The 22,081-nt window shown below is 48.7% G+C and overlaps 1 protein-coding gene across 3 annotated transcripts in view; it reads right to left on the bottom strand.

The window, feature by feature from the left end:
• Positions 1–22,081, bottom strand: part of LOC123389135 (ral GTPase-activating protein subunit alpha-2-like) — a 42,846-nt gene that overhangs the window by 14,178 nt on the left and 6,587 nt on the right. For 2 of the 3 annotated variants that reach the window (XM_045069919.1, XM_045069920.1), the window contains exon 1: positions 15,882–16,014. The exons of the other annotated variant lie outside the window; for it this stretch is intronic. In XM_045069919.1, coding sequence (XP_044925854.1) covers positions 15,882–15,962 — 81 coding nt within the window. In that variant the 5' untranslated portion in view covers positions 15,963–16,014. Of the gene's footprint in view, positions 1–15,881; positions 16,015–22,081 lie in introns of those variants that run through there. 3 annotated transcript variants of the gene reach the window in all.

The raw sequence follows: 22,081 nt of genomic DNA, 5'->3' as shown, positions 1-22,081 counted from the left end.
CTTATATTGTCAAGATGGCAGTGTAAATTCACTTCATGGGGTCCCACACCATCATCCCCCACTACCATTTGAAATACATGGTAATGATAGATGAAATATATATATATATATTTTTCAGTGTAACAGTATTCGTTGTTTTTGCACCACACCCAGTGCTCCATGCAATCCGTGCCCTCTCTAATACCCACCACCTAGTTCCCCCAACCTCCCACCCCCCCTACCCCTTCAAAACCCTCAGATTATTTTTCAGAGTCCATAGTCTGTCATGGTTCACCTCCCCTTCCAGTTTCCCTCAACTCCCTTCTCTCCATCTCCCCTTGTCCACCATGCTATTTGTAATGCTCCACAAATAAGTGAAACCATATGATAATTGACTCTCTCTGCTTGACTTATTTCACTCAGCATAATCTCTTCCTGGAAGAGATTATATATATATTTTTAAAAGATTTATTTACTTACTTATTTATTTGACAGAGAGAGATCACAAGTAGGCAGAGAGGCAGAGAGAGAGAGAGAGAGAGAGGAGGAGGAAGAGGGCTCCCTGCTGATGCAGGACTCAATCCCAGGACCCTGAGATCATAACCTGAGCTGAAGAGACAGGCTTAACCCACCCACTTAGCCACCCAGGTGCCCCTAGATTAAACACATATATTTTTTTTTTAAAGATTTTATTTATTTATTTGGCAGACAGAGATCACAAATAGGCAGAGAGGCAGGCAGAGAGAGAGGAAGGGAAGCAGGCTCCCTGCTGAGCAGAGAGCCTGATGTGGGGCTCTTCGAGCCGAGCCGAAGGCAGAGGCTTTAACCCACTGAGCCACCCAGGCACCCCTAGATTAAATATATATTTTTTTAAGAGAAAAGAAAAGTTAGCAAGTGAACCTCGGTAAAAAACAAAACAAACAAAACCCAAAACTGACAAACATCTCCATGAAGCAGCAACCGCAGAAATTCTCAGTGATGCACAGATGTGTAGCGACAGGAAAAGATGTCTGGAGGCTGACTTCAAGGAGGACAAGTCGCTCCCACTGGAGATAAAGGCAGACAGAAAGGCCTGCTCGCTTGCTGCCTGAAGCCACAACTTCAACTGGGCTGGCGGACTTGATTGCACACCACTTGCTTCACCAGAACACTGTGAGGTTTCCAGTAGCTCATTACATCTAAACACTACTGCCTCCTTTAACAAGGTTTCCCTTCCGGATTGCCCCTGACTTACAGGGATAGGCAGTAGGTGTCCCTACACGTGCTCCTTCCAAATTCTCTCCTCTCTCTGCTTTCTTCTGATCCACTTTTTATTTATGGGCTAGCTTTACAGGATATCCCTTCTGTGATTAAACAGGTCTTAATAATTCTACCTTTTGTAAAGGAAGCCTTCCCCAATTATTTAGATGTTGATAAATATTTACCTCTGAATCTCCATAAATCATCACTTTATATGGCACCAACATGTAGAAAATAAGAATGAAGTTACCCAATTTTCAGAATGAACCATACAAATTACAACCAACCATCTAAAGCCAGAAACAGAAAGAGAACATCTGCATAAACTAAAGTAATGCGGGTTCCTTATTCATTCATATTTATTATGCAAAATGGAAGTTTTAGGAAGATTAGAATAATGCATACTTGTTCTACTATATAGGCAACTAATCCTCTGTAGATGGTAATGTATCCATAACTCCATCTCCAATCTAGAATTTCTGAACACGAGGAGAGGGTATTAAAATATCCTCTGTGGGAGGCAGAGCATTACAGTGTCTGGCTCTGGCCTTCCTGCTGCAGGATGAGACTTGCAATTAGTGATGGCAAATGGAATTCACAAAACATTTCTGGGCTTTAGAGGACATCGGAAAACTAACAAAGGACTTAGAAAACAGTAGGAAAAAAAGCAGGAAGAGGGAGGTGGCAGAAACAAGTGAGCCAAAACCTGATCTGTAAGCAACAAGTTCAAGAGAAACAAATCAGGGTGCCAGAGAACAAATGCCATTTTCACTGCAGGATCTCTACAGGCCTGTGCCCTCCAGACCCCGTTCCCACCACATGGTAAGTTGGGGGAACTGAACCTGAGATTTCCTTAATAAACCAGGACCCTCAAATGGGACCAAAGTGATCCCAACTAAGAACACTCCCAGCCTCCAGGCAAAGGAAAGACAAACCCTCCAGGAAAAAACAAACAAACCAAAAAACCACCAAAAAACAGAATTAAAAGAGATTACATCTATGTTCCAATAAATCTGGTCTCAAAAACCCTTCACAGAGCATGCAAGAAATGAGGCCACTGTGAGAGACAGAAGACTGAGGGAAAATGAAGACTTCAGACACTGGAATGATCAGATACAGAATAGAAAATATTACATGTTAATTGTTAAAGAACACAAAAGAGGTTTAAAAATGAAGAAGGATCAAGAGCCTATCAAAAGCAACAGGCCAAGTGTGAACATGGAACTGAAGGAAGTTAAACAGGGACCAAAAATCACTGAGACGTAAAACACAACAGAAAACACACCAGAATGGTGGGGCAGTAGATGAGCCCCGAATGAAGGACTTCACAACACTGCACCAAGAAGTGAAGACATTCCCCAGAATGCAACACAAGGAGGCAGGAGAAGAGGATGAACGCCAGCTTGAGAGACACGAACAACAGACGGGAGGTTTAAATAAGAATCCTGGGAAGTACAGCAGAAGGACAGAGTCAACATTTCAGAAGAAAACAGCTGAGGATATTACAGAAATGATAAATCCAGAAATACAGGAAATGCACAGATACCAAGCAAGATGAGAAATCTTCAATTAAACATTTTGTGGTAAAGCTATAGAACACCAAAAACTAAGAAAAAGGTTTTAAGGAAAGCCAGAGAGAAAAGGCATTTAAAGGAATGAACAGGGTGGAAACAGGGTTTAAAGCTGCTACAGTGGTAAGGAGATGCTAGTAAAATGGTACCTGTAAAGGGTGACAGGAGTATTTTTACTGCCACTACTGCTAATACTGTGTCTAATGCACATAACAACTGAAGACTGCGAAGGTTAAGCTGGAGCAGAAAAAAAATTAAATGAATTATGACCCTCAAAAGAAGGATCATTTCGGGGTGCCTGGGTGGCTCAGTGGGTTAAGCCTCTGCCCTCAGCTCAGGTCATGATCCCAGGGTCCTGGGATCGAGCCCCGCATCGGGCTTTCTGCTCTGCAGGGAGCCTGCTTCCTTCTCTCTCTCTGCCTGCCTCTCTGCCTACTTGTGATCTCTGTCTGTCAAATAAATAAATAAAATCTTGAAAAAAAAAAAAAGGATCATGCCAATGAATTTCACAACTCTGGTGATCACTTTAAAAGCATCACCTTTTTTTATCATAGCATTTGTATCATGTCCAGGATGAGATATTACAGCACACATGATAGAATAAACAATAGTCCATTTTGCTCAAACTCCATGTTGAAAGCAAACGACTCTGTCAAACACTTTGAAGAAGGTAAAAGTAGTGGAACCATGTTTTGTCAAGAAAGCCCAGGGAGAAAAGCAGGTAGTAAAACCAAGTAGCAGTACGGAGGAAGGGCAGCCTCAGGAAGAAAATGAACACCGTTTTCTTCTGCTTTGTTCTCTTTTTTGTTTTCTTGTTGTTGGTATCTTTTTTTTTTTTTTTTTTTTTTTTTTTCTTTCCCAGAAATCACTTCATATATATACATTTTCTGTTCAACTTCAGTGAAAGTTGGGAGGAAAAGGTGCCAGAACTTTTGAATGGTTGTCTTCAGCTGAGTGCTTATTTTCTTCCTTCAGTTTCTCTGGGGTTTCCCACTATTCTTCAATAAACATGTGTTGCTTTCTGGCAGGGTAAAGCAAAATGCATTTTTAAAAGAAGTAATGGCAGGTCATCCGTCCATCCAGATCAGGAGAGAGCCCATACAAGGGAAGGCAGAGAGGGTAGTAGACTCCCCTCTGTGAGTTCCTGCCCTCTTGGTCTTTCCTCAGCCCTTGCTCTCTGCTCTGTCTCTCCAGTCACACCCCAAACCCAGAGCAACAAAAGGACTGTTCAAAACTTAAACCCTGTGAGAAGGGCCACGCAGAGGCAAGGAGAGCCCTGTAAGACTCTGAGCCATGTGGTCTGTATCTGAGACTGCACATCTCCTTGAGCCACGTTCGTTCCATTCCCTCCATGCCTAATGTTGGCCTCGCGTTCTACAGAAGCAGTCAGGGCATCCATACACTCCTCTCTGTGTGCTTTTCTGTATACCTGATCCCATCTCAACCCACAACACCCAGCAGCATGCACCATCTGTCATCTCCCTTCAGTCAACCTGCAAATAGGTAAACACAGCCTGTAAAACCCACCTTGTCCAAGCTATGTCTGGAGTTATGATCGTCTGTGTCTTTACCATCAAACTTTCTAAAAGGCTATTCTTGTATGTGACCTCCATGGTTTCAGGCCCAGTCACTCTATCTCTCTGTCTGGCTTAGGACTCCACGACTCACCTCCCATTTTCTTTCAGTACTCAGTGACAACCTCCTCGATCTACCCCCACCCCCTAATCAAGCTGCTTTGCAACTTTTCACATCATCGAACATTGCTGACATTTCATTCCTTGAAATCTCTCTTCTCTAGACATCTGTGCAAAAATGCCTTCCTGGCATCAAAGCCACGTCCCTCCCCTTCCATCCACTACTCCTTTATTCTTCCCCTTTATCTGCCCAAGAAAAGAAGGAATTACCCTAAATCCTTAACTGTCACTCTCTCTACAAGGAATATATCCCTTGGCAACAGCATGATTGCATCTCTCTTCCCCCAAGCACCCATCCCTACATTTTGACTGTCCAACCAGAACCTACACCTGCGGGTCCCACAGACACCTCAACTCAGATTGCCTAAAGCTGCACTCCTCCTCTTACCTCCTGGACCCGGCTCCCTTCCTGAGTTGCCACGACTGTTGTGGCAGTTGACACATCAGACTCAACATTCTGAAAGCACAGAGGCACCCCTAAGCCTACTGCAGCATTTTTTTTTTCCATAGCCGAGATATGGAAGCAGCCCAAGTATCCGGCAAGAGAAGACAAAGTGGTACATACACACAATGGTATATTACTCAGCCATCAAAAAGGATGAGATCCTGATATTTACAACAGTATGGATGTACCTAGAGGGTATTGTGCTAAGCAAAATAAGTCAGACAGAGAAAAACAAATACTGTATCTCCAGGGATGAATCCTTGAAAAATGCCCTACATATTCAAGTTTTAATGCAGGACCAGAAGCAACAGTTTTAGCATATATCACCACGATATAAAATAAAATCTTTTTTTTAAAAAAGGGAAATAATAGGACAACAGCAATTAGGGTAAAAAGACTTAACAATTGTCTTGCTCCTCATCACCAGCACCACACCAGTTACACGTCTGACCCCCAGGACAGCATAGCAGGTGTGAGGACAGGTCCAGGCAGAGAAAGTGTTACTTGTCACATTTTTTGAAAAATGATAAACAGAAGGGATGCCTGGGTGACTAGGCTGGTTGAGCGGCCAACTCTTGATCTCAGCTCGGGTCTTGATCTCACGGTGGTGAGTTTGAGTTCCACACTGGGCTCTGCACTGGGTGTGGAGCCTGCTTTAAACTAAACTAAACTAAACTAAACTAAACTAAACTAAAATAACACCTCTGTCAAAAGTACGTGAATTCACACCTTACATGTAAGTCAAGTTCTACTTGTTCTAAGACAGCATGAAAACCAAGATGTTATCAAGACAGGAAGCAAGATAAATTGTGTATTCCATGTGCCGTGAGAGGACTCCAACTGCATCCAAGTCAGCCATGGCCCTCCACACATCTGCAAGAGAGGGTATATTATCCCCATTAGCACAGAGGAAACCAAGGCTCAGAGAGGTTAAAAAAAAAAAAAGAGTCCAAGATCATAGCATCATTTAGCAGCATAGCCAGAATGTATAGGAATTACCTCAAAATAGGCCACACTAGTGGAAGAATACCTTAGTGTGGAGTTATGAAAACCCAGGTAGAACGCTGCCTCAGAAAGGCAGATAATCAATAAAGGAAAAATAAAGAGGCGCCTGGGTGGCTCAGTCGGTTAAGCATCTGCATTGGGCTCAGGTCATAATCCTGGGATCTTGCCCTATGTCAGACTTCCTGCTCAGCAGGGAGTCTGCTTCTCCCTCTGCCTCTGCTCCCCCCCATTCATTCTCATAAACAAAACAAATCAATAAAATCTTACCCAAAAAAAAAAAAAAAATAAGATTATAAGCTTACAATAAAGATATGAATGATGAGTCAAAGCTTTCAGTGACACACCCACACCTGCCTACAGTTCTCTGGCTAAAACATGGGTGGAATTGATGGGGTTAGAAGAACAGGAGGCACATAGGCCCGGACAGCACAGCCCCAGCAGATGCAGAATCCTGGTGTAGGTTTAGCTAGCTTTCATTGTCCTTTAAAATGTCAAAGCTAAAGAAATCTGGTAGGGTTATTGAAGTCTGATCCTGGGGGATGCCTGGTTGGCTCAGTCTGTTAGGCAGCAGCCTAACATGACTCAGGTCATGATCACAGGGTCCTGGGATCAAGTCCGGCATCAGACTCCTTACCCAACCAGAAGCCTGCCTCTCCCTCTGCCTGTTGCTCCCCCTGCTTGTGCTCTCTCACTGACAAATAAATAATCTTTAAAAAGAAAGAAGAAAGAAAAAAGAAAGAAAAAAAAAAATCTGATCCACAGTATAGAACAACACAAAGGATGGTACTTTCTTGGGCTGATTTCTGATTGTTTGATTTTAAGTAGGCTCCACAGCCAGCACGGACACTAGTGCAGGGTTTGATCTCAGGACCCTAAGACCATGAACTGAGCCAAAGGCAGACAATCGATTAAGCCACCCAGGCACCCCACTTTCTTGGGTTCTAATGGGACTTTTCCTAGGTTCTAATCCTAGCTGTACTGGCTGCCAGGGGGAATGAAGTCCAGCACCACAAGAAAAGCATCCCAAGGCAGCAGTCCTCTGCAGAAGATTTGCTGGTGGCTGCCATCATCAAAGAGTCAGTGGGTGAAGTTGTTGAAGCACAGTGGGAACAATGATAGCCACTGCCTTTTGGGTGTCACTGAATCATCCTACTCATCTTCAGGAAGCCTGGCCCTTCTCCAGTCAACGCAGCAAAAGCAAACTTGTTAGAAGAACAGGGGAGGGGGTCATCTCCCTCCCTCCCAGAAACTGAAGCAACCAGCCAAACAGTGCAGCACTGGAGTAAAAATAAAAATATGAAGGAATGTGGCAGCACCTGGGTAGCTCAGTCTGTTAAGCATCTGCCTTTGGGTCAGGTCCTGATCTCAGAGACCTGGGATCTGAGACCCACATCAGGCTCCCTGCTCAGTGAGGAGTCTCCCTTTCCTTCTCCCTCTGCCCCTGCTCCTAGCTCATTCTCTCTCTCTCTCTCTCAAATAAATAAAATCTTTAAAATAAGAAATTTAAAAATGAAGGAATGAATCAAAATGCAGAATTCAGAAACAGAACTACAGATATAAAAACTACATATAAAAACCTGAAATATGACCCGGTGAGTGAGGAAGGATTATTAAATCATGATACTGTATGAATTGATTGCCAATTTTTTCTTAGAACATAGAGCACACTGCACTACACGAAAACAAAAACACAAAATTAGGATTGAATACAAAAACAAAATTATCAGTGTTATTCCATCAAGTGTTTCTCTAACCTACTGATCAAAACCTCAGTTCATCCTCCAAAAGAATCTGGGCACCACCTCAGCACACACGAACACATTTTCAGGCCACAGTTCACACTGCTCCAGTCCCCACTCTAAGTCCTGAGCCATGGGCTCCTCCAGGCAAAGCCACCACCAACTATGTCAGGGCCCCTGCCCTAGAAATCCCCAAACCCAACCACTTCACAACAGGGAGACTCAGGGAGATTCAAATGGGCAGAAACGTGGGACTTTGACTTTTTTTTTTTTTAATTAAAAGAAAAATACAGCAAGAAACATTTCTAGCACAAAAGTGAAGAGCTAATCTCTCACAATGTCGAGAGTATTAGAATTATCAATACACCATCAATAGTTTGATAGGTCAAACAGGCCAAAAGCTGGAAACACAAGAGGAAATGCTCACAGCAAACAGACCTGAAAGCCAGGGCCTGGACCGGCTGACATGGCTCTGCCGCTTACCACAGCGAGAAAGTGTAACTTTCCTGGGCCTCAACTTCCCTCCTGGCCAGCAGGAAAGTGGCAACACCACAAAACTCATGTCTGGTCGGGGATTACGTGAAAGGAGAATGCTCGGTGAGAGCCCCGCCACACCGCCCGTCCAGCCACAGTCTGTGCCCAGTGAATGGGAATTTCCTCTACTGCAGCCACACGAAGAGCTGAAGGATCTGCACAAGATGCCTGTTCATTTACCAGTCACAAAACCACGTTCTGCCATAAACAGAGAGGGCAAGAGACCCCAAGAGATGGGAATATCCCTCACCCTTGCCTGGACCAGGCTTTCAAGACAAGTTGGAAAGCCCACAGCAGCTCTGCCACTGACTCTGAATGAGCCTTTGGAAGACAACACCATCCCAAACAACAGTTTAATTTACTTCTCTTTAAAAAGCAGTGAGACAAGGTCTTGGCCACATCTTCATAAATTAACAGCTTAGGAGGCTAAACCCCAATGATTTAGTTATGTCCCCAGCAGGCAAACCTCCACTCGTGGGCAGCTTCAGGGAGAAAGGGTGCCTCCCCATCCATGAGGACACCCTCTGACATTCATCTGCCTGAAGATGCTTCCTACCCATGGGCATTTACTCCCTGGAACCCTCCCCATCTAAGTTCCCCTCTGGATGCTGCATGAGGCAACTTCCTCACACCCCCATCACCACTGGCGACACCGCAGCTACCCCCGAGCCTTCAAGCAGGGTGCACCTGTGTTTGCTGCCAAGCGTCCCATCAGCCCAGCTCCATCACTGATTTCTGTCCCCATAATTAATTAACTTATGCATGTATGTATTTATTTATTTTTACAGATTCATTTATTTTAGGGAGAGAGAGACAGAGACAGAGATACAGAGAGAGCACACACACACAAATACAGGGAGATAGAACCTCCAGCAGATTCTACACTGAGAGCAGAGCACACCTCAGGGCTCAATCCCACCACCCTGAGATCATGACCTTAGCTGAAACCAAGAGTTGGATGCTTCAACGACTGAGCCACCAGGCACCCCTCTGTACCCTTAATCTTAAGAAAAGACAGACACCACTTCTTTCTGTCAGCCACGGCCTCATAAGCCATCTGTCACACAGCCAAAGCTTCCAGAGGATAGGACCAGGTCTGCAACACCAGTGATGCCAGAGTATCACCATAAAACTACAATCTAGTGAGTACCAGGCTCTGCTCTAAGCTCCTAATATGGCCTTCTATTTTGTACCCCTCACAGACCTACATGCTAGGTATTATCCCCAGTGCACAGAGGGGGACACTGAGGTCCATGGCTTACCCAAGCGATCTACTTTTATGTGGCAGCAGCAGGGGCCTGAACCCAAGTCTGTGACTCCAAGGCCCCTCCGTCAACTCTGTTACTCATGCAGCCCCAACACAGTCATCAAATACCTCCCTAAACCCTCATCCCTCCTGTGAAAAAGCATGGTCTTCTGCCATTTCCCAGATGGGAAGAAAGCCGGCTGAGCCAGATATAGTGACCTGCCCATGATGGTACAGGCGATGTCCCCCCTGTTCTCCTCCCCTCCACACCCATGTCATTCTGCACGAGGCCCCATGGGGTCCTTCATGCTTCCAGTGGAAAACTCTGGTGAGACCACCAGGCTCCTGGCAGGCCTTCATCTTGACCCTGGAGGACAGGACCAGTTAGGAGAAACCGGCTAGTTAAGCCTCTGAAATGGGGTCCTACCACCCAGGAAAACCCCCTTATCTCCAGGGCATCGCCCGTGTGAATTAGCTGGCTTTGTAGAGGGCTCCACAAGCACCAGCCTTGCTGAGTCACTTTCTCTAAGGTGGTGGCTGAGACAAAAAGGACCCAGGAAAGAAAGGCATAGGCTGTTGTGGAACTCCAGTGCCTTGGCATCAACAATTAATGTGAGCAGCTGCCTCTGCTCACCAGATCTGCATTTTATGTGGGGCACACTGTTCAAAGTTTACACCCCCCATCTCTGTAACCTTCACGACAACCCCTGGAGCTCCCTGCACCATCATTACCACCTCACAGACAAGGAGACAAGGCATGAGGGGTGTGTAGAATGATGCAGCTCTGTGCTGGGGCCAACCTGGGGAGGACTCCCACAGGCTTGCTCTTCCCACTGCTGCAGAAGCAGCTGAAAACAACGAGTTTTTCAGTTTGCATTATGTAGAGTGGAAAAGTCAACCATAAAGGTCATTCAATTTTTAAATGGGTTATTCCTCAGGATAAAAACAGTTCCAAAAAATAATTTCCGAGAAGTTCAACATATTCCTCCTTCCAGGTGCCTGGAATGTGATGGAATGTTGTTAAAATAAGTTCTGGCCCATCAGCATGCCAGACAGAAACTGGAAGTAAGCTGTTGCAGGTCCCCAAAGGCTCCGTCACAACCCTAAGGAGAAGACATATAAATTTCACTGTCCCAAAGTGATTATGTTTAAAAAAAAAAAAAAAAAAAAAACAGGCACAGGTGGAACATTTTAAATTACAGACTTTCAATGCAGGGGCAGTGGGGGCAGGGGGGTGTCCCCCCTACCCCCAAATGTTTCAGCTATATATAGTGACTTACCAAAGTGACTCATCACAAGTACCTACAAGGCGACTGACAGGCAACTGACCGATGAGGAAGGTATTCGGACTGCTTAACAAAACCAACACAACTTAGAATCTTCATTATTAAGAAGAGAAAACCATTTATTAAACACTCGCCAGGCACCAAACCCGCTAGGCACTGTCACATGATCTACTCATCACAAGGCTGCCCAACTCAGTGCAGAAACTGAGGCTGAGTAAGTCACCTAAGGTCATGCAGCACCAGAAACTGGATTCCAATTAGGTCTGACATCAAAGCCCACCCCAGCTTGCTGCAATGCTTCAGAACCTAAGCTTTGTGATGATCAATAAACTACATGCTTAACAATGTTTACACATCTCTGTTAGAATTCAGGGAAAGGTTTTTAAAAATGACATACACAAGGGGAAAAAATAATACAGGTTCTGGAGGCAGGCTGCCCAGGGTTCAAATCTTGGCTCCTCCACTTGCAAGCTGTGTGACCTTGGACTCCTTTAGCTCCCCTGTGCCCATATTTCCATGCATTAAAATGGTAGCCATAACAGACCCTATCTCCTAAGGCAAATAAAGCATTTTGGTGTTGTTGTTGTTGTTGTTTTAAGATTTTATTATTTATTTGACAGAGAGAGAGAGACAGGGTGAGAGGGAACACACACAGGGGGAGTGTGAAAGGGAGAAGCAGGCTTCCCACTGAGCAGGAAGCCTGGTGAGGATTAGATCCCAGCACCCTGGGAGCATAACCTCAGCTGAACAACTGAGCCACCCAGGTGCCCACAAATAAAACATTGAGAATCATTCCTGGCATGAGTTAAACCTCAGAAGGTGTGGGCTGGTGTTACTTCTTGCTGGGCACTAGATAGGGTCAGCAGCCTCAGGCCCACTGTTTTAGCAACTCATTTGCATAAACAAAGCCCAGGCTCAGCCACTTTGTGCTTACCCTATGGTTTCTTCCTGTCACTAACATCTCTCCTCACTCACTCCTGCTCTGTGGCACTAAGCTCTGGGCCTCAACTTCCCATCTGTCAAATGAGGTGAGGAGCCCAGCTGATCTATCTGAGGTCCTTCCAGCTGGGCAACCTAGGATTCTTGGTAACTCAGGGCCCAGAAATTTCAGAACCATCCTAACACAAACATTACCAGATGACACCCACTCATTTTCCTCAAATCTTCTCTTCCGTATTATGTATAAATGCTTATTTTCATGGCAAATCTTCTCCAAGATCCCAGAGCTCCACGAGCACCCAGAATAGGCTGGGCAGGCATCCCCAGTGCTGAGGCTGGGGACATGATGGTCAGAAGCTCTGACCTCCAGGGGAGACGGATTCCAAATCAAGCTGCTCTGATAAGCAGGTCCTCCCTGTTAGAGAGGATTTCAACAGAGCACAGTTAAGAGGAAGTGCAGGCAAGAAACTCAGAACTTGGCCCACTGGACAGAGGGCAGTAGGACAGTGGGCCGGAGGGGTGACAGAGGGATGGAGAGGAACGGCACGATCAACAGAGGCCAGCCAAGGCAGCACTGATGCTCAATGTGAGAGGGTGGGCTGGGGACACACTGTGAAAATGGCTTCACAGGCAGGAAGCAAGCCCAGCTCAGCACAAAGCAAAGTCCTGAGCAGGAACCTTCTGGGACCAGGTTGGACACTAAGGTGAGCTGAAAATGGCTGTGGGACCCAGTGCAGTCTGAATCTCACCCATGCCTCTCACAGGCTGGGTGACCCCGGACCAGTTATGCTACGTCCTTTAATGTTTCCTAAAGGGTATATTCACTCCATAACCCCTGAGCCATGTTCTCATTTCGGTGAGTGTGGGAGGCCGCAATAAGGCTTGAGACGAGAACCAAACCAGACCCTGACTTGTGCCTCCTTTAAAGTCCAAATAACCTAACAAAAGGTTTAGGACGGGAAAAGTTGAGTAGCACTGGGAAAGAGTCTGTGCTATGTGTTGTGCGCTCGCCTACGTGACTTCCCACACGCTTACTAAACAAATGAGAACAATTCGGTTGGGCTAAAAAGTTCGTTGCTGGTCCTTGCTGCCTTAGTACAGCCCATAAATTACTTTCAGGTTTGCTGTATTTGTACTGGCATCAGCCATTTGGCGTCATGAGGAACCGTAGTTGCTTAACTAAACACAGATGTAATGTCACTATATATATGGCCTTAATGCTTTGAATAAACTTAGCACTGTTGGACATCCTCCTCAGTGCTCCTCCTGCCCCCCATCTCTTTGCTTCTCGAGTTCTTTTCTTCATCCTCTTACCCTCATGTTCCTGGTTGATTTGTTGCGCCGGCCACGACAGGTGAGGATCTGATGGTGCCCACAATCTACAGAGATCCAATATATACAACTAGGACAGCCTGGAGGGGGGTGGGCAACCCAGGCTGGACAGGGAGTTAAGAAGGAGTCAGGAAGGGCGCCTGGGTGGCTCAGTGGGTTAAGCCGCTGCCTTCGGCTCAGGTCATGATCTCAGGGTCCTGGGATCGAGTCCCGCATCGGGCTCTCTGCTCAGCAGGGAGCCTGCTTCCTCCTCTCTCTCTCTCTGCCTGCCTCTCTGCCTACTTGTGATCTCTCTCTGTCAAATAAATAAAATAAAATAAAAAATCTTAAAAAAAAAAAAAGGAGTCAGGAAGAAGTCATTCCCACACTTGAGGCATGGGTTGGTACTGACCAGAGACACTGGGCAAGAGACGGTGTCCTAGGACTGCTGTAAGACTAGCCGGGTCCAGGCAAAGCACCTAACAGTGTGTAGATGTAACCCATCTGTAAAAGGGGGGCGGGGGGTGGTGGTTGCAGCTGGTTGAGCATCTGACTCTTTGTTTTGGCACAGGTCCATTCACCTGGCCCATTCACCTGTGCCTGCATGTGTTCTGTGGTGTGCTCTTTATCTCTCTCTCTCTCTCAAATAAATAAATCTAAAAAAAAAAAAAAAAAAAAAAAGGAAGTCAGGAAGGATCAGGAGACCTGCTGTTAAGGTCCCAAAGACTCCACCCTCCTCAACTAGCCTCCGGAAATAAAGTAAGTGGATGCCCAGGAGCCTCCTGGACACAAAACTTTCCAAAGCAAAGCTTTCAATTTCATACTGGAGAAAAGGTTGCTGTGCAAATTCAAGACAAAAAAGCCGGCCAGGGTGGGGTGGGTTTGGATGGGGTTGGCCCTGTAGGGCTCTGGCCACTAAATGCCCACTGCCCAAGCCAGGAGCCTGGAGTCTGTGCAGCCAGTGCTTCCTGAGGCTTCCACATCATGGCCTCGCCCTGAAGTTTCCTCCTGGAAGCTCCTTACCCAGGGAGGCCACCTGTGAGCACCCCCTCACACACACCCCAGCTTCTGCCCCTCCATCCAGCTGGAGTGAAGGATCCCCAAGCCTGCTCTCTCTGGTCTCTCCTGCACAGAGAGGAGTATGTGCCCCAGAAAGGAGGGTCCCTGAGAATACCTGAGTCCCTGGCCCGAAGACAGCTGGCTTGAGAATGTGGGGTTTCAGTGCTCTAGGCACAGCAGTTCCTAGAGGAAACAGGGTAGGGAGCTCCAAGGTAGAGGGGAGTCCTGGGAGTCTGGGATCTCAGATGCCAGTGGCCCCCAAGTGGAAGGGTTTCAGTGACTCCAGAGGTGAGAGTGGCCAGGGGTCAAGCCTGGAGGTGGACAAGGACCTGTGGGGTAGGGGGCCGGGGATGGAAGTGATCCCAGGGTGGTCGCAGGCCCAAAGTAGAGGTGTGGGGGGGGGGGGGGGGGGGAAGGGGTCCATGGGCCAGAAAGGAATGGTATCCTGGGGCTCCTGGGTAAAAAGCAGTTGAGGTGGAGGGGGCCCAGTGGGGCCCAGGCTGCATGGCAGAGCCAGCTCCTCTCGGGCTGGGGAGCCCAGCGATTCTGAGGGACAAAATTTTCCATCAAGTTCTGGAAAAGAAGCCTGTCAGCACAGGCGTCTCTCTGGGGGTCAGACGAGCCCAGTGGTGCTGGGCCCCTTGATGTCAGTAGGGCCCCACACGGGTTCCCTGGATACCGAGAAGTGGAGCGAGGGCTGCGGGGGCAAGGGCTGTGGGGCAAGGGCTGTGGGGCAAGGGCTAGGGGCGCACCAGGCCAGCAGGAACCTGTCCGCCAGGCCCCCCTCCCGCTCCCGCGGACGAAGCAGCAGGTGGCAGCGGGCAGGAGGGCCCCAGCCTCCCTCTCTCCCTAGCGCCCCTACCCCTCCCCAGCCCCTCAGTACCTGAGTCAGTGGGGCTCCGATGCAATCCCCCGCGCCCTGCCCCGTGCCCTGCCCGGCCAGCCCAGAACCCCTGCCTCCCCGGGAGGCGCTACTTGCGCAGTGAGTTCGCTGGGCCCGCAGAAGGCGGTGGGCGGGGCAGGCAGGTGCGGGCGCGCTGCGGCGGGTGGGGGGCGGCAAACAGCGGTGCAGGCCTCTGCAGGCCCGCGGGCCCTCGCCCAGCCTCCTGTTCTGTCCTGTCCGGTGAGGGGGCTGGCTGCGCCCCCTGCCGGTTCCCACTGCTCTTCTGCTGACTCCAGGACCCCAGTCCCCCGCCCAGTCCCGGCCTCCCTGCCGCTGCTTGAGCTCCAGGCTAGGCCCGCTGCCGCTCCTGGGCGGCCGAGCTGCGGCCCCCCGGTGCGGTGTGGCTGGCCCTTTTCTCTCCCCAGGGCACAGTGGAGCCGCGAGGGAAGGCCTGAGGGGATCTTCCGTCTGCTCAGCGCCAGTGGACACTCTCCAGGGGCCTCTCTACCTGGTGGGCTCCACCCATGGCCATCTTGGAACCCCCGGAATCCCCTTCAGAGACCAGGTGAAGCCCTCCTTGGGGAATCCAGGCTCCTGGGGCCAAAGCAAGTTGATCTTGTGTACTGCTGTGTTTGTTCCCTGGCCTGGCATGGATTGACAGTTGCTGAATTGATCTATTCTGGGGTCATCAAGGGCAGAGGAAAGAGTTCAGGGCTGGGATCCCCAGGCCTGGGGTCCACACAGGCTTGGAGCCCTCTTGGCTGTCCCTGACAGAATGACCAAAGAGGAACCCTCAGAAACATGGATCTGCCTTGAACTGGCAGAGCATTCAGGGACAGGAAGGGGAATGTCTCCTTCGCAGAGTATCTGGAAGCCTGCAGTGGAAGATGGATTTGTCTGAGCCATGGTCATTAGTGTTGGGCCAAGGAACCCCTGGCTTGCTTCTCCTACCTGCATCCTAGGTCTAAAAGGGTGTCTGGGTGGCTCCCTCAGTGCAGCATCTGTCCAGGGTCCTGGGATCCAGCCCTGCATCTGGCTCCCTGCTCAGTGCAGATCCTGCTTCTCTTTCATCCTCTCCCTCTACTTGTGCTGTCAAATAAAATTAAAAAAAAAAAAAAGTTAAGAGGGGGGACAAAATGGCGCAGAAGTAGGAGGAGGCGTCTTTTCAACTTGTACCCCAAAATGAGCTGATTACCTACCAATCACCCATGAACTCCAATCACCCATGAAATCAGCCTGAGATCAGAATTATACACGTCTGGATCTCTACAGGGGGAGAAGATGCCAGTGGGCAGGTAAAGCGGAGTGGGAACTGTGAACTGATATCAGAAGATAAACAAAAGGGGGAGGGAGCTACCAGAGGCAACCAGTTGGAAAGTAATACCCCAATACGAGCGAGAGTGCCCTGCGTCTGGGGACCAGCATTAACTCGGAGACTGGTTGAAAGCACTCCAAAAGAGCAAAGGATCTCGGGGGAAATTGTGGGAATCGGGGCGGCTAGGGACAGGGGCTTAAGTCCCCGGTCCCAGGACAGCCTCCCGTGGCGCTGAGGCAGAGAGAGTGCGGCGGAGAAACCAGCTCTTGGTCCCTAAGCTGCCAGCGCACCAGAGAATGCATGGGGTCCCTTTCCTGTGAGGGGATGGGAGCCACACCAGGCGGCAGAATGCGAGAGTCCTGCTATAGAGCCTGAGATACTCCCCTGAGAGAGGTATAAAGGCCCCGCCGGTGCCCTTTGATACACGCCCTTGTTTCAGAGCCTGCACCAAACTCTCGCCCCAGAGAGGTGCGCGAAGGCCCAGCCTGGTGCTCTCGGACCTGTGCCCCGTTCTCAGGGCCTGAGACCCGCGCGCGCGAACCTCTGCCTTCCCTGAAATTGGTGCGTACAAGGTGGGCGCTCTTAGACCAGAAAGACCAGGCACTCCCAGCCCGGGCCAGCGGGAAAATCTCAGTGTGCGATTGCTGCTTGGAACCTCTCTAGCGGTCTGGAGGTGCCCAAAGCTGCTGCTGCCGTGGTTTTGGGTACAAGCAAAAGATCCTCCATCCCCAGGGACAGCGACTTGGAACCTGCTCTGCCAGCGGCCAAGGGGGAACTTATTTGGGCTCTGCAGCCAGACTGAGGCTTCTCTCTGAGAGGGAGATCAGGGTGCGGTTTGTTTTCCTCTAAAACTACAAAAACCATCAAAAGCGGTCAAAATGAGAAAAAAAGTGAATAAACAAAAAAACCGCCAGAGAACAAAAGCCTGAAAAAAAAAAAAAAGTTTCCTCAGAGCCCACCCCCTTGAGGGGGGCGGGAGGACTTAAGTCAGGGGGAACATCATTGACTGAAAACCCACATGGCAGGCCCCTTCCCCAGAAAACAAACCAAGAAAGAAAAAAAAAAGAGAGAGAGAGAGAAAAGGTACTACAAGAGAACCACCACTACTTCATAGGAAAACTTTTATTTTTCATTCATTCCCACTATTCTGGTTCATTTTTTTTTATATATATATATAGGTAATTTTTTTAACCCCAGCAGGATGGTGGAAGGGGTACATGGCTGAGTGCCTCCCGGGTCTGACCCTGTGTGACGCCACCCGGTGCCTGCAGCTGCCCTCTGGAAGGTGTTGCTTTAGCGGCAGAGCCGGAGGGCACCAAGCGTGTGTCTGTCTCCAAAGTCCTGGGCACCACATCACAATGCCTTCCTGAGAAGCAGAATCAAGGACAGTTGCTGATCTTCATTCCTTCCCACCAAAGGTAGCTCATACACCATCTTTGGAAGTTGGAGCCAGGGGGCGCCTGGGTGGCTCAGTGGGTTAAGTCGCTGCCTTCGGCTCAGGTCATGATCTCAGGGTCCTGGGATGGAGTCCTCTGCTCGGCAGGGAGCCTGCTTCCCTCTCTCTCTCTCTCTGCCTGCCTCTCCATCTACTTGTGATTTCTCTCTGTCAAATAAATAAATAAAATCTTAAAAAAAAAAAAAAGTTTGGGCCAGTGATGCCTGGTTAAGCCGCTGCCTTCGGCTCGGGTCATGATTCCAAGGTCCTGGAATTGAGTCCCACATCGGGCTCCTTGCTCGGCGAGGAGCCTGCTTCTCTTGCTGCCTCTGCCTGCCTCTCTGCCTGCTTATGTGTACTCTCTCTCTCTCTATCTCTGGCAAATAAATAAAATCTTAAAAAAAAAAGTTTGGGCCATACTCTTTAGCCATTCTACTTTCCCTGGGGTAATTTGCCACCTCCCTGAATTTACCTGCATCTTTCCCAAATCTATTTGTCTTCCAGCCTTCTTGACCATAATGAGTCTATAAATTTTCAATAGATAGTGTGAACTTACACTTGCTAATATTTGCATAACATGCACCTCTTTCGATCTCAAAGAAAAGCTTCACACCGCAATGGTCTCTAATCTCCAATTAGGTTCTGTTCTGGGATCCCACTGGAATTCTACGCGCCTGTCCCCTAAGATGCCATAAATTGTGGTCCAGTTTCCCAGCCAGCCAAGGAAAGCACATGGGAAATCTTGCTGAAGTATGAGTAAGAGCCAACGAAAGGGAACATATTTATCTGCCTCGAATGCTGGGACCTGAGGAAAGCAAGTTTCATTACAGACAAATCAGGAAGGAGGTGCAGATTGCTTTTTATGTCACTCTGGAGTGGAGGTCTGCTCACTCACAGAAGCTCAAAATCTTCACAAAGGACAATGCCCCCCACCCCCAAAGTCAGCTGGGGATTCTCAGGAAAACTTTAATTGAAAGTATTACGGATTCTCCAACTTCCCAAAATGCAGGAGGAACATCTACAAGCAAGACTGTCACCACTTTTAGACAATTACACTTATTTACCTTTTTTCTTCCTAGAAAATCATCCTCTCTCCCAATCCATGATCTTCTTTTTGTAACAGTTTCCTAAAGAAGGAAACAGGTGTCCTCCCATTCCAGTTCCATCCAAAATAATAAAATAAAAATCTTTAAAATTAAAAAAAAATTTGTGATTTGTTGAGACAGAGCACACATAAGCAGAGGGACAAGCAGACTCTCCCACTGAGCAGGAAGCCCGATTTGGGGCTCGATCCCAGGACCCTGAGACCATGACCTGAACCGAAGGCAGATGCTTAACCAACTGAGGCACCCAGGAAGCCCCCAAATAATTCAATTTTTAATCACTTTGCCATAGACACTTTTGGGTGGCTTTGAAACACCAGAATCTCATTGACTTATCAGTGTCCTCTTCACCATCTCAGAAAAGGACTGGGTGCCTCTCAGAGGCCTCTCTCCCCTCCTGACCCAGGTCCCAGCCAAAGGTCCTTCACATTAGAGTATGAGGAACTGAGCGGGATGGGGTGTGGAAGCACCCTGGGGTGGGGTGGGGGGCTCTGGGGCCCTCCCACTCCCAACTTCAAAGACAGCACCTGCTTTCCCCTGCCTCATATAGGTACCCTGGGTTTGCCCTCTTTAAGGTTCCTGGTTGCTGCAAACGTCTGAAAATCTCCTAAGTAGCACAAAAGCCCCATCATGTGCATTTTGGCCACACGGGACAGAGGGAGTTTAAAGGAAGAAAGATAAAGCTCCCCAGAATGAGCCAGCAGCTCTGGGCTTCCCCGCACATCTTTCCTGACCCTCAGAACCCTGGGAAGGAGCTCCTTGGTGCAAAGTCACAGGGGGAGCCCACGCACAGCCGGCCTCCTGCCCCAGGACCTCTCCAGCCATAAACTGACCCCCTAGCCCCTTCCAAACCATCTACAGCCTCAAACCACGGACGTGCGGTTCAGCACCCATCTCCAGAGCGCCGGATGCACGTGGCTTCCCGGCACCCTTCCCTGGCCGCTCCCAAAGTCACCGTGGGAATGTCGCAGCAAGGAGACAGGGAATCGATTTTTATCCTCTGGGTTGTCTTCCCTCGTAGCCCCTCAGGAGTCCCCACGCAGCAATGCCGCGTGGGCCCTACTGCTCTGAATCCACTTCCCCCGAGGAATCCGCTTTTCTTCAGCGTCTGTGTCTGCAAACCCGGCTCCTCTAACACCCCCCACCAAACGTACCATGAACCAACTGGGGAAGAAGTTCATTTCTGGCCGACAAGCCTTTAATCCCTGAGAGCTGTGGCTGATGCGGGAGCAGCTTTTCTCCAAATGGTGATTTCGATACGAGGTCCTTTTGCCTGCCGGCCCCCAACATCCCTGACGTGTGGCTCCCAGGGGCCTCCCCGCGGCCAGGCCTGAGAGTGGAGCCCACCCTTGGGCTCATTTTCCACCACCCTGAATCCAGGCAGCGGCCCCGTCTCACTACAAAGGGTGCTGAGTAACGAGGTGCCGCCACCAGGAAGAGAGGCAGCAGGTCAGACAGATCTGGAGAATGACACTGGCCTTCAAGGGCCCCTCACAAGGGAAATACCATTAATTAGCAGATCTGACCAGATATACTGTGTTCCACATTCACGCCGTAAGGATGGGGTTTCCTCGAGCCCTAATCAAAGGAACTCTTTCACCCGAGATCACTTGACCAATCGGTGACTCAGTTTCCTTATACTAAAAATGAGGATAATAATACCTCACAAGATTGTTTTGAGGAGCACACACGTTACAAAGTGTTTAGAGGCACCTGGGTGGCTCAGTGGGTAAGCATCTGACTTCAGCTCAGGTCACGATCTCAGGGTCCTGGGATAGGGCCGTGTCAGGCTCCTTGCTCAGCGAGGAGTCTGCATGTCCCTCTCCCTCCCTCTTCACTTCCTGCCCTCTCTCTCTCTCTCTAATATATAAATAAAATCTTAAAAATAAAACGAAGTTCTTAGAACACTATCTGCACATAGTACAGGACACAAAAGCACTTGTTAAACAGATAAAAGGGTACAAGAGGCTGGCTTCCCTTCAGATTTCTAATAGGCTCCTGTCTGGGGGTCTCTAGCTCTTAGGAAGTGGACAGGCCGCAGAAGCCCAAGGTTGTAGAGTTCCTCCGAGGCCAAGTTCAGTTTTCTATGCAGGACAGAAAACCTGTAAAATACATCCCAGACTTGCTTCGCTGCCTTCCTAGTAGGGAATCCGTTCCCTCAAGAGTGGTCCAACCTCTCTTCCACTATTTGGGATGTAGAAAACGTTTAGACATTTCTCCATTGGTGCTGATTCCATCCTCATTTTTAACAATCTAGCTGTGTGTTCATCTGGTCTTCTGTTAGTTCCTTTATTCAACAAACACAGAGGACTCACCGTGTCCTAACTGTGACCAAGACATCCAGCATCTCATCCCACAAGGGAAACATATTAGCAAATGTGGCAGCAAAGAGGGATGGGGTAAGGCAGTGACATCTGAATCAAGACCAAACTAACAAGCAGAGCCTGCCATGAAGAACATTCCAGGTATGGGCCCCATAGGTATGAAGGCGGAAATGAATAGATTATGTGCAGACGGCAGGACAGGGGACTAAGGGGACACTGGAAAGGAAGGCTGCGGAGCAGCTGTCAGCATTGGAGGCCTTGCGAAGGACTCTGGAATTCCCTTTGGTTTCAGCCGGAAGCTACATGAAGGTTTAAGCGGGGAATCATCAGATTAGCCTATCTTTGTAAAAGATCACTCCTCTTCCACAGAAGAAATGGGGATGGGGTTGGGTGTCCACGAGCCTAGAAGCTGGAAATGGAAGCAGATGAAGTTTCCAATATCCTGGCCAAGGAGTGAGTCTGTCGCAGTGAGAGTGTAAAGATTTGCAGTTCTAAACTTTTTAGTAAAGTGGCTTATTAAACACACAGCTAACTATGGCCCGGGGTTCCTACTTTTGTAATAAGTTTTTTCTGAAACTCAAAAAGGGGAGAGGGGCTCTCTGCACCACGTGCCAGTCGGGGCGGAACATCATCGTCACATTACAGGGTGTTTTCGGAGCCTGTTATCCTTTTAGTACGACATCCCTCCCACCGTGCCTCTTTCCGCCAACATAAGTTGAGTTTTTCCCTTTCCCTCTTCCTTCTTTCGAGGGCAGAGCTCAGGGCTTCTCCAGAGATTCCAGAGATTCCATCCTAAGTTCGTAGATCTCACCGAGCCGACCACATTCCCCTCCCCGTGGGCGCCAGGAAACGCCGGAAACATCTGTATCTGCACCTGAACATGGGACCTTGGATCCCAGCTACAGTTACTTGTGCTGTGGTAACAAGGACATCATGTCGCGTTTCAGGACATTTTCGTAAATAAGGCCTCGGGT

The sequence above is a fragment of the Mustela putorius genome, unplaced genomic scaffold (genome assembly GCF_011764305.1).
Source record: "Mustela putorius furo isolate JIRA1106 unplaced genomic scaffold, ASM1176430v1.1 tig00003952_pilon_pilon_pilon, whole genome shotgun sequence".
In the NCBI taxonomy this organism is placed as follows: domain Eukaryota; kingdom Metazoa; phylum Chordata; class Mammalia; order Carnivora; family Mustelidae; genus Mustela; species Mustela putorius.
Note: the sequence above shows the minus strand (reverse complement) of the source record. Positions and strands in the feature narration are given on the sequence as shown.